This window comes from Mus pahari, chromosome 2 (assembly GCF_900095145.1).
Source record: "Mus pahari chromosome 2, PAHARI_EIJ_v1.1, whole genome shotgun sequence".
NCBI lineage: Eukaryota > Metazoa > Chordata > Mammalia > Rodentia > Muridae > Mus > Mus pahari.
In genome coordinates this window covers 72,869,886-72,890,063 of record NC_034591.1, presented here as the reverse complement: position 1 = coordinate 72,890,063, position 20,178 = coordinate 72,869,886, and the positions used below count along the sequence as shown (strand labels likewise).

Sequence of the window (20,178 nt, the reverse complement as noted above, 5' to 3'; positions counted from 1 at the left end):
GTGCGATGTGCCTTTCAGAAGTGACAAGTCTTTACCTCCCAGAAGGCTACCCAGGAGGAACAGGCTGCCCAGGTGATATGGGAATGCTTTGGGGGGAGGGGTCACCCAGGTCAGCTCTTTAGGGTGGCTCCGGTAAGCTGGGGACTCCTAGGTCCTCCTTCATCTTGTCACTTGGTAAGATAGAACCCATGGTTGTTGAATGCATATGAAAACAAGGTTTTGAAAAGTCCCATCTTCTCCCACCAGATACAACTCCCTTGACACACTCCAAAATGATGGACAGAGTATTTAATACATGGAATGGTTTTCCTTCCATTACACTGTCATAAATTACAAAGTATTGCTCACTTCACAAAATAAAACCATTTCCAGATTAAACAGTATCAAGAAGTACAGAAGCCACAACAAACAAATCTGTACAGTCATGAGGGTCAGCAGAGAGCAAGTCAAACTGAGCCCCAGATTCCACGATTCTGCCCACAAGGCCTGGGGAAGCTGATAGATCACTTCTGAAGTCTCTCCCACCCTAACAGGGCAGTTTTCTTCTGGGCACTCTAAGCAAGACTTGTCGGTGTGTGGGTCATCTCAGACAGTCAAGGGAAAGACACTGCGACTGGCTTTAAAAATCTAAATGTACAGTTTTTTGCTGTTTTAAATATTTTTGCCTATGTTACAAAATATAGAGATCTTGGTGTGGAAATCTCATGCTAAGATAAATATAACCAATAGGATGCGTTTCTAGTAGTAAAATCATGTTAAATTATCTTCCATACAGAGCAACTTTTATGAAGGAAAAACATTTGATTAAAAAAACAACCTTATTTATTCATAATTTAATAATAGGTTTATAAAAGGAAAGTAAGGAACAAGATTCAACAATGATCCTAAAGGTTCGTGATTCATCCATATGGGAATGAGGCAAAGCATTTCAACTTGCCACTGACATCAGTCGCAAGGGCCTGGCTGAGGAGAGGGGAAAGTGTTAATTCTGTGATATGGTCCAGCTGCATCCAGTGTCCTCAAGTCATTTTGTGTAGCAGTGCACACTGCATGTTCTAGGATGTAAACGGGAGATATGGAGAGGCCATGACTAATTCCATAACATCCTTTGGGAAGCCACAAAATGCTCACAGAAAGGAAACTGGTGGATGCCTCAGATCAGCCTAGAAACACTATGAACATACACTATCTCACAGCAGAAAGCCAGTGCCAAGGAGCAGGAACTGTGAAAAGCAGGGACACGAGGAGGGGTGAACTCTCATGGAAGAACTCATCAGGACAGAGGTATGTCAAGGTGACACTGCATTCACGGTCAACGTTCACCAGGCATCACAGTGAGAAGGGGACAAGATACAGGGCCATAACCAATGCACTGCATTGGATTCTATTTGCTAAGATAAAATAACATTCTCGCAGCTAAAATAAAATACATCTTACAATATAGGTTTCATTTAACATTTAACATATAGAATTGTCTTCTCTTTTTGAAGCTGGGGAATGCATACTGTATCAAGTACCTTTATGAATTAAATTCCCTTTTATTACTGTTAAGACTGAAGCTTAAAATTCTACTATTTTTTAATAAGTTAAAGAAAGATTTATTAATCACTCTTCCAGCAAAACAGACATACATACGAGGCACGGCAAAAGACCCAAGGTAAGGGGTTTCCTACCCTCACCCTTGCTCTCAAGTGGAGGCGGGAGACACAGTCCCCAACTCTGCGATCCACTGTGGTCCAGGAAATTCTGCCACTTGTTTGAAAAAAACAAATCAAGTGTGAGAAACGTTTTTATTCCACTAGCTCTAGCAGCTCACTTCCCCGGCGGATTAAAACAGAACATCTTCGTTTTCTATTAAAACCTGCACGATCAGCTTTTGGTACCGCATGTCATGGAGGGTGGTGAGGGCGCTATCCTCAGGGGGTCTCATCAGGGTGGGCCCAAACACGATCCCCAGGTTTTCGGCATTCATTAAATTGTCCTTTTCATTCATGGTAACCCTGGAAGGCAAGCACAGAGACCTCTGGCAGATTTTTCAGAAGGGCTGAGATACTAGCCATGAGCAGCAGGTCTGAGCTCATCTCTGCGGTTCAGGGGCGTGCAAGAAATGGAAGGGAAGAATAGCAGGAAGACATTCGTCAACGGGTCATTTTCTGTCTTGTTTTCTCTTTTAAGCTGTCGATACTGCCTTCAGTCAGTAGATTGAAATGACTTACTAGAACCAACTGTGAACATTAAGGATTGGCAGGCTGTCCTTCTTGAAGAAATGTGCAACTGTTAGTTAGGGAATATCAGTTTGAAGGGGCAGAAGGTCACTCGTGGTACCTTCGTGGGTCTCATACCGAAGTCTGGTTTTTGTCACCATTTCCTAGTGGTCTGCACACTGGAGAGGGGCTGAGCACAGGCAGGCTCTGTACCATAGGAGAAAGACTGTTTGTAGAGCAGGCTGCTATGTGTTTCGGAAGACCCTGGCTATTGTCATGGGGCAGGAGAATGGCTGGAAAGTGGCCAGACTGGAGGCCCATTGTTTATTATGCCTGGTTCCCAAAGGATGAGGTACAGAGCCATCATTATTGTTGGAGCAGCATCAAGAGAAGCAGCAAAGAGGCTTTAAGGAGGAAATCTAATAAGCCCTAACTGGTTTCCTTATGAAATGAATAGTGATTTTCTAGATTCTTGCCTTCAGGAATTTTGTCTTTAGAATGCTCATCACTGATAAAAAGGAGTAAATTCTAGGAAGAAGAATACGCCATGTTAAAAATGTATTTAGATTTTGTACAGAGACAATCCCTGGCTCTCTATCCCCCTGGAGCAGATCCAAATTAGCCACTTAATGTTAGCTTTAGTAAACTCAGTTTGAATAATTTTCATGCTGCACAGATGAAAAACAAACAGGAAAGAGGTCATTCTTCATTCTGGTAAGAGGAACCACAATGAGAAAAGGCTTCCATCAGATTGGCCTTTCCGCCGTCTCCTTGACTGGTGATTGATATGGCCCGTCTATCTCACTGTGGGCAGTACCATTCCTGAGCTGTCCTGGGTTGTATAGGTAAGTAGCCTGAGGAAGCCATGTAGTTCCACTGGTAAACAGACTTCCTTAATGGCCTCAGCTCCAGTTCCTGCCTCCATGTTCCTGCCTTGAGTTCCTGCCCTGACTTCCCTCATCAGTATGGCATGGAAACATAAGTCAAATAAAACCTTTCCTCTCCTAGCTGCTTTTGGTCATGGCCTTTATCACAGCCATAGAAACCAAACTAGGACAGACATGAGTACTCAAAAGTGGAGTGCTGTCCTAACAGACTCTGTAAAGTGTTTGGAACTTTGTGCTCAAAGCTTAATGGGGTGTATTCTGTGTGATCTTAGAAGAATTCTGAGAACAGTGATGTTGACGGAAGCCTGGCTTGGGAGGTGTCAGGAGGAGGCAAAGACTGAGCTGTACATACAATAGTTTGAACTGTAGTTCTGGTCAACTGGGGCCAAAGAATCAGCTGTGACTCAGAAGGGACCAGCATCACTGAAGTGAAACCTTTGTTCTTTGGGGGGACAACTGATGCTGGTCAGTTGGAGATGAAAAATCAGCTGTGATTAGGAAACCAGCATCACTGAGCTATCTTCTGGGGAGATTTCCCCAGAGTCAGCATACAGAAGCTGTGGTCCAGGGGGAGCCCAGGCTACATCTCATGCTGAACAGTCACACTTGGCAATGAGAAAGTTGTTGGCCTTTCTGGAGTAGTCCCTTCCTTGGCTAGTTCCAATCACAGCTTCTATTAACTACACTGTACCAACCAAGAGATGCTCTATGTACTCTCCATGGGATTTCCTAATGACTTCTTGCCCTGGGCAGATCAGGGGTGGTCAGGGGTGGAGGTATTGGCTTACTTTTTGAGGTGGATCATCAGGTAGCGCAGGGTCTCATAGTGGGCAGGAGGCAGCAGCATCAGGACCTCATGGACAGCTTCCAGCCTCTCATCCGCATTGGAGATTTCTACAGAGAGTGTACAATCAACAATACTGGACACCAACAGTCAGGTGGGTGCTGGGAAGTCCGATTTCTTTGTCTCTGTTGCAAATGGGGCATCTTACAACTTCATATAATTTTAAATACTCTTTCACTCAGTTTCCTTGTATCCTGTCTCATTCCAGAAGGAGCTGAGGTTGATCATTCATTAGTTAAATGAACATCTGCGAAGCAGATGGTTATTGTACTCTATAGGAACAAGGGTCCTATAGAATTCTTTTTCTTTCTTTCTTTCTTTTTTTTTTTTTTTTTTTTTTNTCCTGGAACTCACTTTGTAGACCAGGCTGGCCTCAAACTCAGAAACCCGCCTGCCTCTGCCTCCCAAGTGCTGGGATTAAAGGTGTGTGTCACCACTGCCCGGCCCAAGTCCTATAGAATTCTTAACTCTGGTGGACTATGCACTTTGTGTTGCCCTCCTGAGGCCCTGATCTGGTGACTCTATTAAAGCTCTCCTTTCCTCTATCTCATGTGGTACTGTGCCCTTGAAGATGTCAAATGACTCCTTCCCTCCCAGGCCTCTATCAAATACATTGGTTTTTTTTTGTTTGTTTTTTGTTTTTTTTTCAGTGCAAGTACATTGGCAGATGGGCCAACCAACAATGCCATAAATAAGAAAAGCATTTCCACAAAGGTGCTGCAAGGGTTAACCTCATATGCAACCCTTGGTAAGAAGCAGATACTAAAAACATTAACAATGGCAGGAAGGGTGTGTGGACTTTGGGCCACTGACAGGCATTGGCAGGCACTCAAGGAAAGCCCTTCTGCCATCCCTCCTGGGACAGTTGTATTCAGCTGCTAGAACCTTCTCTACCTAGGACCACCAGAAGCCAGGAAGGAATGGACTCTTTGGGGGGAAGGACCACAGTCCATCTGGAGAATCCATTGTGCATGGATCTGAATAGGCCTTTGCCAGGAAACCCTGTCAGGCAACTTATACAAATATGCTGATGCCTTTAAAGATACATGATGGTCCACCAAGCCAAAAGAAGTTCTTTAGAGAAGGCTTGTCCTCTCTCCCATGCATCTCAGCATCTGAGCTCTTCCTACATTGTCACTGCCTGATACCAGGCAAAGTGTGGCCCCTTCTCTTGACATATCCTTTACTCCTGCTCTCCCAGGAGCAGCGGGCTCTCTTGGTCAGCACTGAATACGGCTGAAGTCAACTGTTGGGTGATGGAAGAGAAATGCTGATGGTCCTCTCATGGACATGTCAGGAAAGTTCTCCATGCTAGCTGCCCACCCTCTAACATCAGATTACTATCTTTACTTCATGGGATGGGTTAAGAAAATCAACTAGAAGCTATCAATAAGTGGTCCTAGGATAGTACTTGACACAGTAAACACTGTGTGCTCTTGGCTATCTATCATTTTAACACAAGTCTATCTTTTTAACCCAAGGTCTGCCGATATAACCCAGGCTAGCTTTGATCTCCAGATCTCCCTGACTCCACTCCCTTAAGCATTAGGAGTATGCAGCTCTACACCTGGCTACTTCTATTAACCTTGAACGGCATGAGCAGGCAAAGCTTGGGTGTGGTTTTAATTGATTCACAGTATGATTCTGCACAATGGGCAGCAATGGTTTACAGGTCCTTCTTTGGTGAATGCCACTTTTTTTTTAATTATAGAAATGTATTTTCAGCAAATATCTGAATTGGTTTGCCTGTGTTAGTGTCCCAGAAATAGGGAGAAAGAATGAGGGACAGAGCTGCCTGGCTCTCAGCTTCTGCTTGTAGAGCTGGGCGAGTATGGACTTGGGGGATTTGATGAGTGCTGGCTGGGTTTCTATTTGCTGGACTTCTGTGCCCCCACTTGACAAAGCCAACGCTCATAAAAACCTTGGAAGATTTTCATTCCCCTGAGATCAAGAGGCCTATGGTTCTCTGTACTTACTTGCTGCCTCTATAAATTTGGAGTAGGTGTCATATGTGATGATAGGGATGGGTAAGTCCCTGAAGTAGAGTTTCAGGGCTCCGGTGATGATGTTTATGTCTGGGTAGATGTTAGCAGAGATATCCGCCTTTTCACCATCTGGAAAACAGTCTCACTTAGATCTTATTTTACCAAGTTAAACAAGGCACAGGAAAAAGAGATCCAACATAGAACACGTCCTGGCAAGCTTCAGTGCTTCGGTCTCACCCTCTCAGCTCCTAATAATGTTAGGGTCTTGGGGAGACCTGGGGGAGAGTGGCACAGGCTATGAAGAGTGTGTACAGACAAGAGTGCAGCAGGGTAGATTAGAAGCACTTCCGTGGTTCCCAGCCCCCGTTAACCGCCCAACAGAAATTTATCATAGTAATGGCTACTTTGGATACACAGCTTCACAATAGAGCACAGTAAGATGACATATGATGATACACGTGTATGAAAATGTCATAACAAAACATTCGTGTGAGGCTATATGTTTTTAAATCTTTATGTTTTCTTTGCCAGTGTTCTTTGGCCTTGGACTAGAAGATCATATATAGCAACCTTTGGTTTCTAAGATCTTTTTCAGGCTTGCTGAAGTTTCTTTGAATTTGACCCTTCCTACCCTGGCTTATAGCACAGATGCAATTATATTCCTTGTCAATTGTTATGCTCATTCTCAAGGCATTGTGTGTGTGTGTGTGTGTGTGTGTGTGTGTGTGTGCGCGTGCGTGTGGTGTGTACAGTGTATATACATGTATGTGTATACAGTGTATGTACATGTATGTACCAGGATTGTGTGTCTTTTATACGGGCTAGCTAAAATATATAACTTGTTTACACATGAGACCACATCCAGATTTTTACATGGGTGCTGGGGATTTGAACTCAGATCCTAATATTTGTGCACCAAGTGCTCTTATCTGCTGAGCTATCTTCCCAGCACTTTGAAGTACTCTATTTTTTAAAATTATATTTCTTTTTAGGGGGCCTGTCTGTGCCATGGTACATGAATGACAGTCAGGGGACATATAAGATGTGGTTATCTTCCCATCATGTATCAGGGGGCTGGACACTGTTTGTAAGGCTTGGTGGCAAGCGCTCACTCACTGTGGCATCTTGCCAGCCCTTAAATCATGTTTTTCTTTATTTTTCTTTTTTCCTTTTTAAAAATATCATTCATTATTCTTTCATACCTGATCTCGGTTCCCCTCCCACCACTTCTCCCAGCTCCTCCCCCAACCTCATTCTTCCCCCAGATCTTCTCTTCCCTTTCCCTTCAGTAAAGTGCAGGCCTCCCAGGGATAGCAACCAAACATGACATAACAAGGTACAATAAGATCAGGCACAGACTCTCATATCCAAGGTGGATGAGGCAGCTCCCTGGGAGGGAAGGGTCCCAAGAACAGGTGAAGGAGTCAGAGACACCCCTACCCCCATTGCTAGGAATCCCATAAAAACACAAGCTAACAACCATACACATATACAGAGGACCTAGCACAAACCCATGCAGGCTCTATGCTTGTCATGTCAGCCTCTGTGAGCAGCTAGGGGCTCTGATTAGTTGATTCTATGCGTTGTGTTCTCCTGTGAATCTCAACCCCCTTTTACTACTAACATCAATCCATTTCTCTTAACAAATAGTTCATGAGATTTTTTTTTCCAGATAAACATTGTTCAATCATATGGGGACTATTAACACATTTTACATAGGGAATTTAAAGCATAAATGCCTTAGCAAATTTGGTTCCACATTTTAAGAGAAGCTATGAAACAGATAAAAGCACAAACCAAGACGGCAAATGTACAGCAGATATGATAGACAATTGAACTGTATGGTGTTAAGAGACAAGGTTCCTGTACGGTGTGTGTCCCTAAAGGACAGAGGACTTAACTCCTGACCCCCATACATTCATCCCCAGCTGCCTTCTCTGGAGCTCTGAGAGGAGAGTTTGATGAGTGAGATCCTGAATTCAGCATCCATCCTCTGATGTGTGTGGTGTGTTGACAGGCTGCCCATTCAAATCATCTTTCACACACTCTTCCTCGTGAGCTAACTGGTCTACTTTCTAAGGAAACACTTCTTCCAGAGAATGTCAAAGAGTGCTTCCTGCACTTTCTGAAGGATGACTCTCAGCAATTCCCAGACCCTACTTCCATTCTAAGTGAGCTCCTGTTCTAGCACAGGGGGTACCAGGATGAGGTAGCATTAGAGGCAGTTCACACTCACCTCTGTCAAACGCCATCTTCACATCTTCAATGTGTTCTGTGAACCCAGAGACCCGGTAAAGCCCTTCTGACTTTAATCCTGCAGGTGGGGGGGGGGGGCAAGAGAGAGGAGGAGACTTTAACTTTGCTTTCCCACGATATCTAATAAAGTCACTCTCATGTTAGAGCTGCACTGAGTGATCCGATTGATGCCTCCCGCCCTGCTGTCCAAGACCCTGGAATTTTCCTGCCCATCTCCACAGGAGCCTGTCTCCATCTGATTGTTGGAGATGGGCATCTCAGTGGAGAGCAGCTCTTCCTCCTGGCTGGCTACAAAATGAGTGGAGATCTAAGGTTCTCTCTAACTACCTCTGTTCATCACTTCTGCACACCTACTTTACTGATGCAGCCAGAGCCCAGTTTTCTGCCTGGCAACTTATTCAGCTATTTGGTGTATTGGACATAGCCACCCTTGATTGCGTTTGTGGCACAGATTGGAGAAATCTAAAATTTATATCATTTCATGTTAAATCATAGATAAGACAATATGCTAAGTGTGCTTGATTTATTCTGCCTTTAGATAGCTAATTACATAAACAGATGCAGTGAAGTTCAATTCTATTTAATGGTCTGAAAACTCAATCATGGTAAGAAAGAAGATGTCTGCCTGCTAAACTATACTGATATGTTGGACACATGCTGAAACCTGCTTGCTCTCCTTCACCCAGTGGGTGTCATAGAAGATGAAAACAGCAATAGGATTAGAGGATCAAGTTTCAGATTCCAAATGCCCAAATTGAACTGGTGTCAAAACTGAGCTATGAAAAAACAAGTAAACAGCATATTCTGTCAAACTCTTGATATCTAACACACTTTCCGGCTTTCAATTTTTACTCTTATGGTAATATCTTCCTGCAACCAGGGTCTGTACTGAATACAAGGGATGGGTGTCTCTGTTCTTTCCTGGGACTGTGGCAGGCATGATCACTCTGATGAGGCTCTACTGTCTCATGGCAGACACACTTAATCTCATCTCTGCTCTCAGATAGGCATGCTTAGATAGTAGTGACTTTTGACCAACTGGAAGCAACACGCAAGACAAAGCCTGTGCGCCACTCTTTTCCAGGTGGTCATACAAGCTCATCTCTGCAAGAATGAGACAGGCATTGCCAGAGGGGGAGGTCGTAGCAGTTTATAGGAATACACAGTTGTAGGCACGCAGCTCCTTTATAGAGGGAAAAGGACATCTAGAGGCAGTCCCAAGTGATGGGCTGGAGTTGGCAGAGCAGCAGAGGCTGCCAGCCATCTTCCATTAAAGTTTTCCTATCCCTTTACTCTAATGAAACATTTGGTTTGAGAACAGTATCGACAGTAATAGCATTCACCTCTCTGTGGTGTTTGTTTTGTTTACTGTAGGCACAGTGTGACCCGCCATGCCACATTTCTCTGACTGTGGCTTCCTATGATGATCTATACTCTCAACATATGAGCCAAAATAAATACTCCCTTCCTCCAGTGTATGTTGTCTGGTGTTTTGATACAGCAACAACAAAAGTAACTTGTTGAGGTTTAGGGTATTTTTTTTTTGCTATGTATTGTAATGTTAAATATTAGTCCATCCCAAAGCCTACTTGCCTCCCAAAGATGATAGAATCTGCATGTACTCAAGTGATGTTATGTAATCTTGCTCCCCAAATTATCCCTGATTGGTGAATAAAGATGCCTATAGCTAGGCAGAAGATAGAGGTAGGGTTGGGGTCCCCAGGATTGGGGTCAGAGGAGGATCACGAGGAGAGAGGGAGAAGGTGGTGGAAAGGGAAGAATTCACCATGGGGGTAGGTGAGTTATGAAAAAAATTGGGGTTAAGAGCAGTGTGTGAAGAATATAGCCAGTTATAGCTCAGGGTTATTGATAGGGAAATAGACACCAATAACAGAGGGTTGCTATCTGCCCAGCTCTAGTGCATAAGGCTTATTATAAATGTAAAAGTTGTGTGTCTTATCTGGGAACTGAATGAGCAAAGGCAGGATAGAAGCCCCTGATTTGAGATTAAATATTTTCTACAACAGTAACTAAAACTCTTAGCCATGCAAATAAAGTAGAAAGAAAGAGTACAAGACGTTCCCTGCATACTGGGCATGTACCAGGCCCTTCATAGACTTGGTCTGATCTCGGCCCCAACTGCTGGGGCACACGGGAGGAAGCATATTCAAGAGGGAACCAGTCCCTTGTCCCTTGTTGAAGGTCCTCAAACAAGCTGAAGTGGAGTTTTAGGTACAGTCATGTGTTTCCTTGTCTCCCTGACTCCCCAACTGATTCTACAGTATGGATTTTTGAGGTTAAGAATAGAGACTTTCAGATCATTACTATGTAGCCTGTAGTAAATGTTCAGTAAACATCTGCAGAATGTGGATGTGCATGGCTTATACAGGAATGGCTATCGATGTGATTATTTGGCTATGGTGTATTTATCTGTATGTGCTCTTTGTGTGCATGCAAGCCATTGTCCTAAAAGGGGCACTGAGTCAGTTTCCTCAATTAAAAGATAAAAAACTAAATCAATACAATATAATACAATAAATGTAATATAATTAATATAAAATAAATACAACAGTAGAGAGTATTTCCCAAACCTCTTGCTTCAATTTCCCGAATACATATGTCCACCACCATGGGTCTCTGAGTGTTGTGAGCTTTTACAAGCGTGGTGAGGTCACAGCAGTACACTTTCTTGATCCTCTTGAGATCCGGCTGGCAGTCATTGGGGACGTGCTTGGAACACTGTTTGTGTACGTTTAATCCACAATCTGTGAACAAGGAAGCCACATTAGCTTCACTGTGTCCCTTCATCAAATTCCAAGACAAAGTATGTGCTGTCAGAGTGCATATTACAGAACCCAAGGGTTGGATGGACTTCCCCGGAATGCCCACCCCCATCAAGAGATATAAAAATATCCACCAGACAAACATCAGATTCATCTTGACTCTGACTGCCCTGTCCTCTTGGCAATTTTCCAGACCAGAAGAACGGAAAACCTTCCTGATAGTGAGGTCACAGGTCAGGTTTGCTAGTAGGCTTCCACAGTGTTTGGGGCGTAGGTTCTCGGAGTCAGTCATGGCTCATTCTAGGCTGTGCCCTTATTGACACTATTTTGAGATACAGAGTTACTCCGTTTGCAGGAATGTCTGGTCTTTGCTTTGAGGAGTTCCTGACTTGTATTCTGTCTGCCTTTCCAGGAGAGCAGCCTGCAGTTTCTAGTGCTGACCCTCCTGCTGGCAGGTGGAGGGGCTCTTTCCCCTTGTACTTGCTCTACTGTTGATGTAGTGGAAATGACATCTAACTGAACTTGGGTGGGAGGATGGGAGAGCCGATATTTGGATGACAATGCCTTGTAATGTGATGATTACAGTAATTATTTATAAAGCTTATATTCCAGGGCCAAAGCCAAAAAGGTGCTTTTAAGTTCAATGCACAAATTAAAAGTCTTGTTGGCAGCTGGCACCCACAATCAGGAAACACAGCTTGCATTCCGGAAAGTGAAAGTTTAATGCCACGATGTGAATGAGCTGTGCACTTAAAGTGTCTTCGAATATTGTTTTCCCTACGTATAAAAATAATATGTCCATACATTTATGATACACGCACAATAGTGAATATTGTGGTCAATTGTTTCAAAGGTCTGACAGGTGCAGATTTCCATGCAGACACCAGTCATGATGCCCAGGTAGGTTTTCTTGGCTCAGTTCTCTGCTCGTCCTTTCAAAGGAACATTTCTAACAGGATTAGCTTAATCAGCATGTGAAATTCAACTAAATCCAAGTGCAAATTCAGTTTCATTTTGATGGAGCTACTTAGCAGATGTAAATTTGGGCGGAGTTAACCAGAATTTGGTTTCCTTCTTGGGATCCTGGTTTACAAAGTGGGAAACACACCTGCACCAGGTGATCATGAAGGTCAAATAGATATAGTGTCTCTAATCTCGCACTGCACCACCACTAAGTCAAATACAGCAGGCAAAGGGATAGGAGACACAGAGGCCTACCCAGCTGTTCTTTTATTAGTAAATTTTACTTCACCTTATAAACTTACAGGTTTTTTTTTTAATTGTTGTTGTTAAATTGTAGCAGGTATATTTACCATTTTAGCCATTAATTTTTTATTTATATATTTGTTTATTTGTTGGAATCAGGGTCTCATTGTGAATCCATGGCTGGCCTGGAGCTTGCTACATAGGTGAGTCTGGTTTCTATCAAGAGATCTAGCTGCTTCAGCATTTTGAACTAGAGTGTTCGGTGAGATTAAGAACATTGTTGCTGAGGTACAGCCACCATCTGCCTCGAAAGCTTGTTTGTTCTTGCAAAGCTACAACTTGATGCCCTCTAAATAAACAACAAGCCCTAGCCCACTGCCCCCAGCACCCAGGAGACCGATTCTCTCTGCCTGTGAATTTGATGGCTTTAGGTACTTCATGTGAGCAGATCCATGCCAGATTTGTAATCATGTGAACAGACTGTTATATGGATCATCTTGTCGTTTAAGTTCATCCACGTTGTGGCAAACATTAAGGTTCATACACATGCCCTGGGCTCACTCCCCAGCAGTGAGAGCCAGTGGCTTCTACCTGGATTCTAACAGCTGTATTCCTTTGCACTTTGCTTGGGCTCCTTGCCTTTCAAAGTACTGATGAACACCGCAGTGTGAGCCTATGCCACCTTACCTGTTCGTCCATCAGTGGGGTTCTTGGTACTTTTCCACCATGGTGAATGATGCTGTTGTGAGCATGGGCTGCAAGTGTCTGACGCAGACATTGCAATTCTATGATTAATTTTCCTACAAATTTAAAGACCTATAGTGTGTCTACATAGAACATGGATTCTAGTAAAATTAGGATGTGTCATAGCAAATATAAAGTGTGAAGTTTTATAAACTAGTAGAACTTTATGAACCCAAATAAAATCTGGATCCTAAAAAATATCTGTCTACATCATGCAGAACAGAGGACTGTAGGGGTGCCTTTGACTATCAATGGCCAGTTTCTAGTCTTCCTGCTCTTTGGGGGAAATATTAAATAAAAAACTAACCACTGTTAAAAACTTACTATATAACCTTTCAGTATATTTCATTTAAAACAAAATAGAAACAGAAAAACAAAAATCTCAGAGCCCTTCCATCCTAGAGAAAGTTGCTGATGACAGCTAACTAGAGTCCAAAGTTCTGTTTCCATAATATTGACTTTGGACTAATTTCCTGCTGAAACTGGATAATATTGGTGACAAGGGATATTTTTGGTAGGTATAATCTAGAGAGTCCAAACGAACAACCACAGAACAATGCAGGGGGTTGACCAGTACTCTCTGGGTGTGAGCTGTGGGGTGCTTTGTGAAGCTTGCAGGTCTGTTTGTTCTGTGTTCAGAAGGGCATTGGAACATCCGGGAGAGGCTGCTTCTGTGCTGGGCTTGCCTTGGGACCCAGGATGGAAAGCTGGAAGTATCACACACCAGTTAGGCACTGAGTGGGCGTGGCTGTGCTTATAGAATGGGAGTTGAGAAAGCACCTTCTGGCCAGAAAGGAACCCAGAGGATGTGTGATCCCATGAGCTAAGTGGGCAGCACGGGAAAGAGGAACCCCACAGTGGGAGCCCCCTCAGCTGATTCTGTTTGCCAAGGCCTGGAAAGGAGGCAAGCAGCCCCAGAGCGGCAGCCCCAGAACCGCACACCGAGTCAACACCCACGGCAGGCGGCTGTTCTTGCTCTCAGCACCAGTGTGTGCCAGAAAAAGCATGGCAGGGTGAGTGAGGAAGCTCAGCTGGCAGGTTGCTCTGGCAACCCTTTGCATTTTCTTTCCTATGCCTTAAAGATTTGCTCCATGATATTTGCAGCTGGGATATGCATCCAGCTCGAGATGGAAAACATGCAGGGGTTCAAACTACTTTGAAGTATATGAAATCAAACTAGTGGGATCAAAATATAGTGAATACAATTCTCAAAGGATGAAGAAGAACATGATTTTAACAAGGAAGGGAGGTGATTTTACTACTGAACTAATGGCAAAGTACCGAGTGTGAGTTCTGGATTCTGGTCGCTTTTAAATTTTCAGTTCACCATTTACTATCTGGTAATCAGCCATCGCCTCTATGGCTCCATCTCCTGTTCATTCAATAGGAGATAACCATATCTCCTTTGGGATCTTTTGTTGAGGCTGCAGGGCATGGTGAAGAGAAGTGCCTCACACACTCACCGTGCTCACCCACATTCTGTTTTTATGTCCCATCTACTATAGTAAAGTGGGTGAAGTCTATGCAATTCCATTAGAATCTATTTAAACCCTTTCCTCTTAAGGGCTACTGCCCATTTGGAGAGGCAGGTCTATTTTAAAGAAGTATATTTCTTTGTTTTGTTTTGTTTTTTTTTTTTAAATCCTTGTATGAACGTAAGATCTGTTTCAGTCTTGCAGACACTTAGAATGATGTCCCCAACAAGCAGAGAGAGGTGCTAGCCCCTTAAGGACGCTGGATTTTTGAGCTCTTCTGAGTACAGTTCCTAGCTCTGAAGGGCGCTTACCACTCAACAAGATGGCACTTGATATAACCAGAAGAGGAGGAAGTTTAGTGTTTACCTGAACACCGGACTCCCTGGGCGATGAGCCCCCACATAAAATTGGCACAATATTCACACCAGTGTGGGCCCCGGAATGTGTGCACCTGCGAGCGAAACAGAGAGTAAAGAAGGTTCGGTCACCTGGAGGCATCAAACGTGAACCAGGAATCCCAGCAGCAAGGCTCTGTCACTGGGCGCTTCCACCCAGTGAGGCAGAGTTGCAAACTGCTCTGGAGGGGACAGAGACAGGCTTTGATCTTTAAAGCTCTCCGTGGATCTAGCATCCTCTGGCCAGAGCTGAATGTAGGGGAAGAATGAGATTACAGACACCCTCAGCCATGGGTGAGGCTCGCACCCCAAGGAGGCTCTGGGCGCGTAAACCCAAGATAGCTTAAGCTAGGTTACTCCATCCTGCATTTAGCTCGGCAAGTTGTTTTGGGCAGAAGAACTCAATTACTGTGTACCCTTACTGAAGTTGTTCCATCTAGGTGTAGAATTTCCAGCCAGATATAAATAAGCCATGGCTAGCGGATAATTAAAAGGTTCCAAGGCCTTGGGCCACTTCCAGGGAAAATCATTTAAAAAAGTAAAGGAGTTGGCTAAAAACTCAGACTCATGGGCCCGTGGAGTGGCTTTCCCTAGGGACAGGAGCTAGAGTTAGCCAGCTCGGCCATGGCTTTCAGGTGAGCGAGTTGGAAGGTTCTCCTGGCCGAACAGCGTCTCAGTCAGCTGTTACATATTCCAAATGATACCAATGGTCTCATCTCAGATTACTCAGGTGTGGGATCGTGCATTTATCCAGGAATCAACATGGTATCGCTCAGCGCAGCACAGCACAGAACAGCACAGCACATGGTATTGCACAGCGCAGCACAGCATGGCATGGGACAGCACAGCACAATAGAAAGCAAGACTGTTCTCCAGCGTTGAGGACATTCGAAAGCAGAAGTAGGGGAGTCCTTGCTCTGGAGCCTGTCCAAGATGAGCCAAAGGTCACCATGTCCTGAAGAGGCCATGAATCTATGTGAGAAGGGGCCAGACTGGGTTGTTACAAAGCCCATTCAAACCTTCTTTAAACTCCAATCCACGGGTAAGGTAAGACAGACAATATTATTTTTGACAAGCTAGAAGGCCAATGTACTATTACTTTCAAGGAACACTATTTTTAGTTAACAAACAAACCAATGTAACAAATACGGCCCCAGCGTGGGAAGCTGAGTGCTTCCTGAGGAGAAGCTGCCGACCTGAGACTCCTGAAGAAGGAGCAGCCCATCAATTTCTTTGTTCGTCTACACAGGCTGGCAACCATGTCTACAGAGCGCCAAGCCAAATCAGCCTTCTGATGGAAGGCGAGGCTGAATGAGAAAGCCGGGCAATGAACGTGAAGGAGAGCCTATAGCCACCGAGCTGCAGTAAAACTAAGTGATAACTGCCTTTCTGGTATGTTAGCTCATCGAGTTACCTAGGACCTGGTTTCTGTTCTGAAAAAAATGGTGACATTGGTCTCAAAAATGGCTTTCACTTAAATAGAGAAGTGTGTCTATGGCCATACCACCCTGAATGTACCTGACCTCCTCTGCTCTTGGAAGCTAAATGGAGAAGCGTTCTGTTCAGGTATGACCCTACCCCACCACAAAGCATTCCTTGCAGGAATCAGAGAATTCACAAGGCACTTGAATTTTCAGAGATCACTGCCATAACTCATTTCTAGGCCCAGGGACACAGAACTCCAGACTACAAGAACCATTGAGGGAAATGAGCCACCGAGAGCTGAACACGTTCTGAGCTTAACAACCATTAATGCTTTACTAGAAAAGTGCAAAAGGAGCCAGTCAATTTTGGCAGGAAAGTTGATTATTAATATACTGTTGAAGCTGCACCACAAGGCAAAATTAATGTATATGATACAAGAGAAATGGTATGACAGGGGGCTACAGCAGAAAGGTGGGGCTGCTCCTATAGGGAGGGGCACTTTCCTCCATGGTCCTGGAAGGTTAAATGGGAGAATAGGGCTTTGTAGGGGAAGGACAGGGGACAGTGGGGCAGAAGGAATTGTGGAGATGCTGTAGGAGCAAAAGAGCTTGGTGTGACTAGGCAACTCAAGACTGATGTGACCAGAACAGAAAGGAGAGGACAAGGGGAGACAGGAAAAGGAAAGCCACAGGGGGCATCTCATACTTACTTTGTGATGTGGATTTGGAGTAGGCTCAACATGGCCCTCCCAGAGGACTAGAAGTAGAGAAGTGATGCTTTCTAGAGATTATTCTGAACCTCTGTTGAACACGGGTGAGAGGGTGTCTGTCTCTCATGGAGCAGGCTTGGGAACTACTTAGTAGTCTACTTGAGAAGTGAGAGAGGCTCAAAGCAGAGTGCTGGCAGGAGAGATGGTAAGGGCCCACATTAAGCCTGTTTGCAAGGTAGAATTTGTACAACCCGTACATTGCTAGATGTTGACTTAGGTACAGGGAGGGGGAATGCACGTGGGTCTCGAGGGGGAGGGGTGAGCCCTGGTTTCCCCCTCAGGAACCAGGGGGATGGGGATACCATTTGACGAGGTAGGGCAGATGCTCTTTGGGGACGAAGTGTAGGGGTTAGCTTAGGCTAAAGATAATGTTCTGATGCCAACGTGTGAGTTCAAGCAGGAAGTCACATGAGGTTGGTTTCTTAGAGGAGGAGTGGGGGCTGTAGAGATGCATGCAGCCATGCCTGAAAAAAAAATAGGTGATGTTTTAAGTTGGACAAACAAATGGATTAACAGGAATCAGGGATAGAGAGCAGAAGGCAGGAAGCAAAAAGAGAGAGCTTGTTCCAGCCCTCCATTCTCTACTACTTAAAGATGACCAAGGGAATAAGGTCAGTTCAGAAACCAGCAGGTAGAGACTGCTTTAGGGAAGGTGTGGGCTACCATGCTGAATGCTGGTAAAATGCCATATTAGGGAGGTATTAGATGCTGACTTAGGTACAGAGAAGACACTAGAGACCTTGTCAGGAATAGTCTCTTTGGAGATTGAACCCAGATTTAAGGGTTCAATCTGATCTGGAGAACAAGTGGAAAAATAAGAACCAGAGGAAAATATTAGAAAATCTGTGAAGGAGTTTGGCTAGCCAGGCCTGGTTGAGCTTGGCTAGTCAGGCCTGGTGGCTCATGAAGAAGGAGAACTGAAAGGTCAAAGTTCTTTGGGCAAGACCATCTCTAAAAACAAAAGAAAAGCCACTACATCCAGTTAGTTCTGGCCACATGTGCATGGGTACAGAGTCATCCATTTCGAGTGTAGTAAATCTACCAGGCGCCATACCCTCAAAAAGGAGAGATTCTTCCCCTTCCAATAGTTATCAACTGCCAGTAACTCCCTGAAAAGGGCTCTACATGATCCCATTCCATTTTATGCATGTAATTTCTCAATAAAGAAAATTGTAATATAAAACCAAAAGCAAAGCAACAACTAAAATATAAAAGGTGAACAAAGTCTCAGAATGTAGCTCAGTGGCAGTTTAGTGTGTGTGAAGTCTTAGTTTTTGTCCCCAGTACTACAGGAAGAAGCTTGGCTATGATGTCACTCAGGGAAAGAGGACAGCACAAGGGAGTTGGAGCCTTAAGAGGCAAAAGTCACTGGGGTAAGTTGAAGTGTCAATAGTGATAATAGTCACTGCAGATGCACAACGGGGCAATGGAGTGTCAATAGGATTGGTATAAGTCACTGCAGATGGAGAACAGGGACAAGTTGAACTGTCAATAGGTTTGGTACAAGTCACTGCAGATGCACAACAGGGCAATGCACACAGAGGCATGACCCCGAGAAGGTGGGGTATTGGGAATGAACAGATGCAATACTGAAAGAGAAGACTATTTAAAACTTTCTAGGATCAGTAAAATGCCCAGAAACTCAGATTAAGCAAAATGAAATGAGTCCCAAACAAAGTAAATAAACACAATCTATCTCAACACAGATTATGGCAAAGCTGCTCAAACCTGAGACCTGAAGACAGAGCAATAGCCAAGCCACTTACATGGAAAAGGATAGCAACTGGGGTGAAGACAGACATTTTATTCAGTAAAAATGAGATTAGAGATCATAGTATAACTCCATCACATCATGAGGCATTTTATTCAGTAAAAATGAGATTAGAGATCATAGTATAACTCCATCACATCATGAGCCTAACTTTCATACCCACTTGATTATAGAGAAGGGTAAATTGATACTTTCTGATAGACAATGAGGATTTTTCAAGCCTCATGTGAAGAGGTAAAGGATATGCTGTTATGAGGGGCAGGAACCAGAGAAAGGAGTTCCAGCCAGGATGCAGCAGTGACTGAGATGGGCCAGCCCCTCAGTTCTACTTGCATAAGACATCAGCACGAAGAGCAGTCATTTCAGTAACTCCAGAATACCGTGGGAGATGAAAAGGACTGAATGCAGGAGAGAGCAGAGGCATTCCATGAGTCTTAGAGTTTGGGAGATGTAAGAAGAGCTATTTATTAATTGAAGGATGTTTTAAGTAACTACACACATAGTGGGTTTTTGAGCACATAGTATAAAGGCACAGAATCTATAAATTAAGAAAAATACACACAGGGGACAAATAACACACAGATTTGATCACGGCGATAAAAAGTAAGAAAGAGGAAAAGCAATAAAACCAGTGAGCATCTGTAAAATATTTATAGTTCTCTAATGACCACACTCAAGAAAAACAGATTTGTAGATGCTAGTTAACAAGTATTTACAAGAAACACTCTCGAAAGACAATACCAAGAGAAATATCAGAACCAAAAAGATGCACCTCAGAAATGCTGGTTAGCCAAGCAAACCCAATAAGTCAGATACACCTATTTGCATGTTAAGCAATGAAAACAGCCTAACAATTAGTACATTTTACCAGAAAGATATAATCACTTTGAGATTACATGAATATGACAACACAATTTCAAAGATCTAAAGTAAACATGGGAAGATTTATAAGGAAAAGTTGACAATTCCACCATTATAATGAGCTCAACATGTATTTACAAAAACTGATGAATAGATGTAGTTATAGGAAAGGGACTTTGTACCCAATAATTCAAAGATCATGTTTTTCAAAAAGCGCACAGAACATTTACAAAAGCTGACTGCTAACTATAATATGAACAAATCAAAAAACAATAATAACACCACCTGCAGTGTACTGTGAAGGATGTGTCTGGTACCCAGCAGTGACAGGTGCACCTCAGAATGGTGTGCTGTTCACTCAGTGCAGGAGGATGATGAAGGGATGAAAGGCATCTTATCACATTCACCTGTGACCGTCCCACCGCCTTATCATTTCTGTGAATCTCTGGTTCACGTGCAGATTGCTGCTTGGAACCTTGCCCCATCCTTGCATATACAAAGTTGAAAGATATCAGAGAAGCAAGCATACCCTGCCTTCAAGGACCTTGTCATCTATAAGGATAAATAGATAAC

The 20,178-nt window shown here is 43.7% G+C and overlaps 1 protein-coding gene across 2 annotated transcripts in view; it reads right to left on the bottom strand.

The window, feature by feature from the left end:
- Positions 1 to 269: 269 nt before the first annotated feature.
- Positions 270 to 20,178, bottom strand: part of Chn2 (chimerin 2) — a 262,148-nt gene continuing 242,239 nt past the window's right edge. For both annotated transcript variants that reach the window (XM_021191644.2, XM_021191636.1), the window contains 6 exons: positions 14,751 to 14,835; positions 10,768 to 10,941; positions 8,157 to 8,234; positions 5,912 to 6,049; positions 3,880 to 3,985; positions 270 to 2,000 (listed from right to left, as the gene is read on the bottom strand). In XM_021191644.2, the coding sequence (XP_021047303.1) occupies positions 1,829 to 2,000; positions 3,880 to 3,985; positions 5,912 to 6,049; positions 8,157 to 8,234; positions 10,768 to 10,941; positions 14,751 to 14,835 (753 nt within the window). In that variant the 3' untranslated portion in view covers positions 270 to 1,828. The remainder of the gene's footprint in view (positions 2,001 to 3,879; positions 3,986 to 5,911; positions 6,050 to 8,156; positions 8,235 to 10,767; positions 10,942 to 14,750; positions 14,836 to 20,178) is intronic.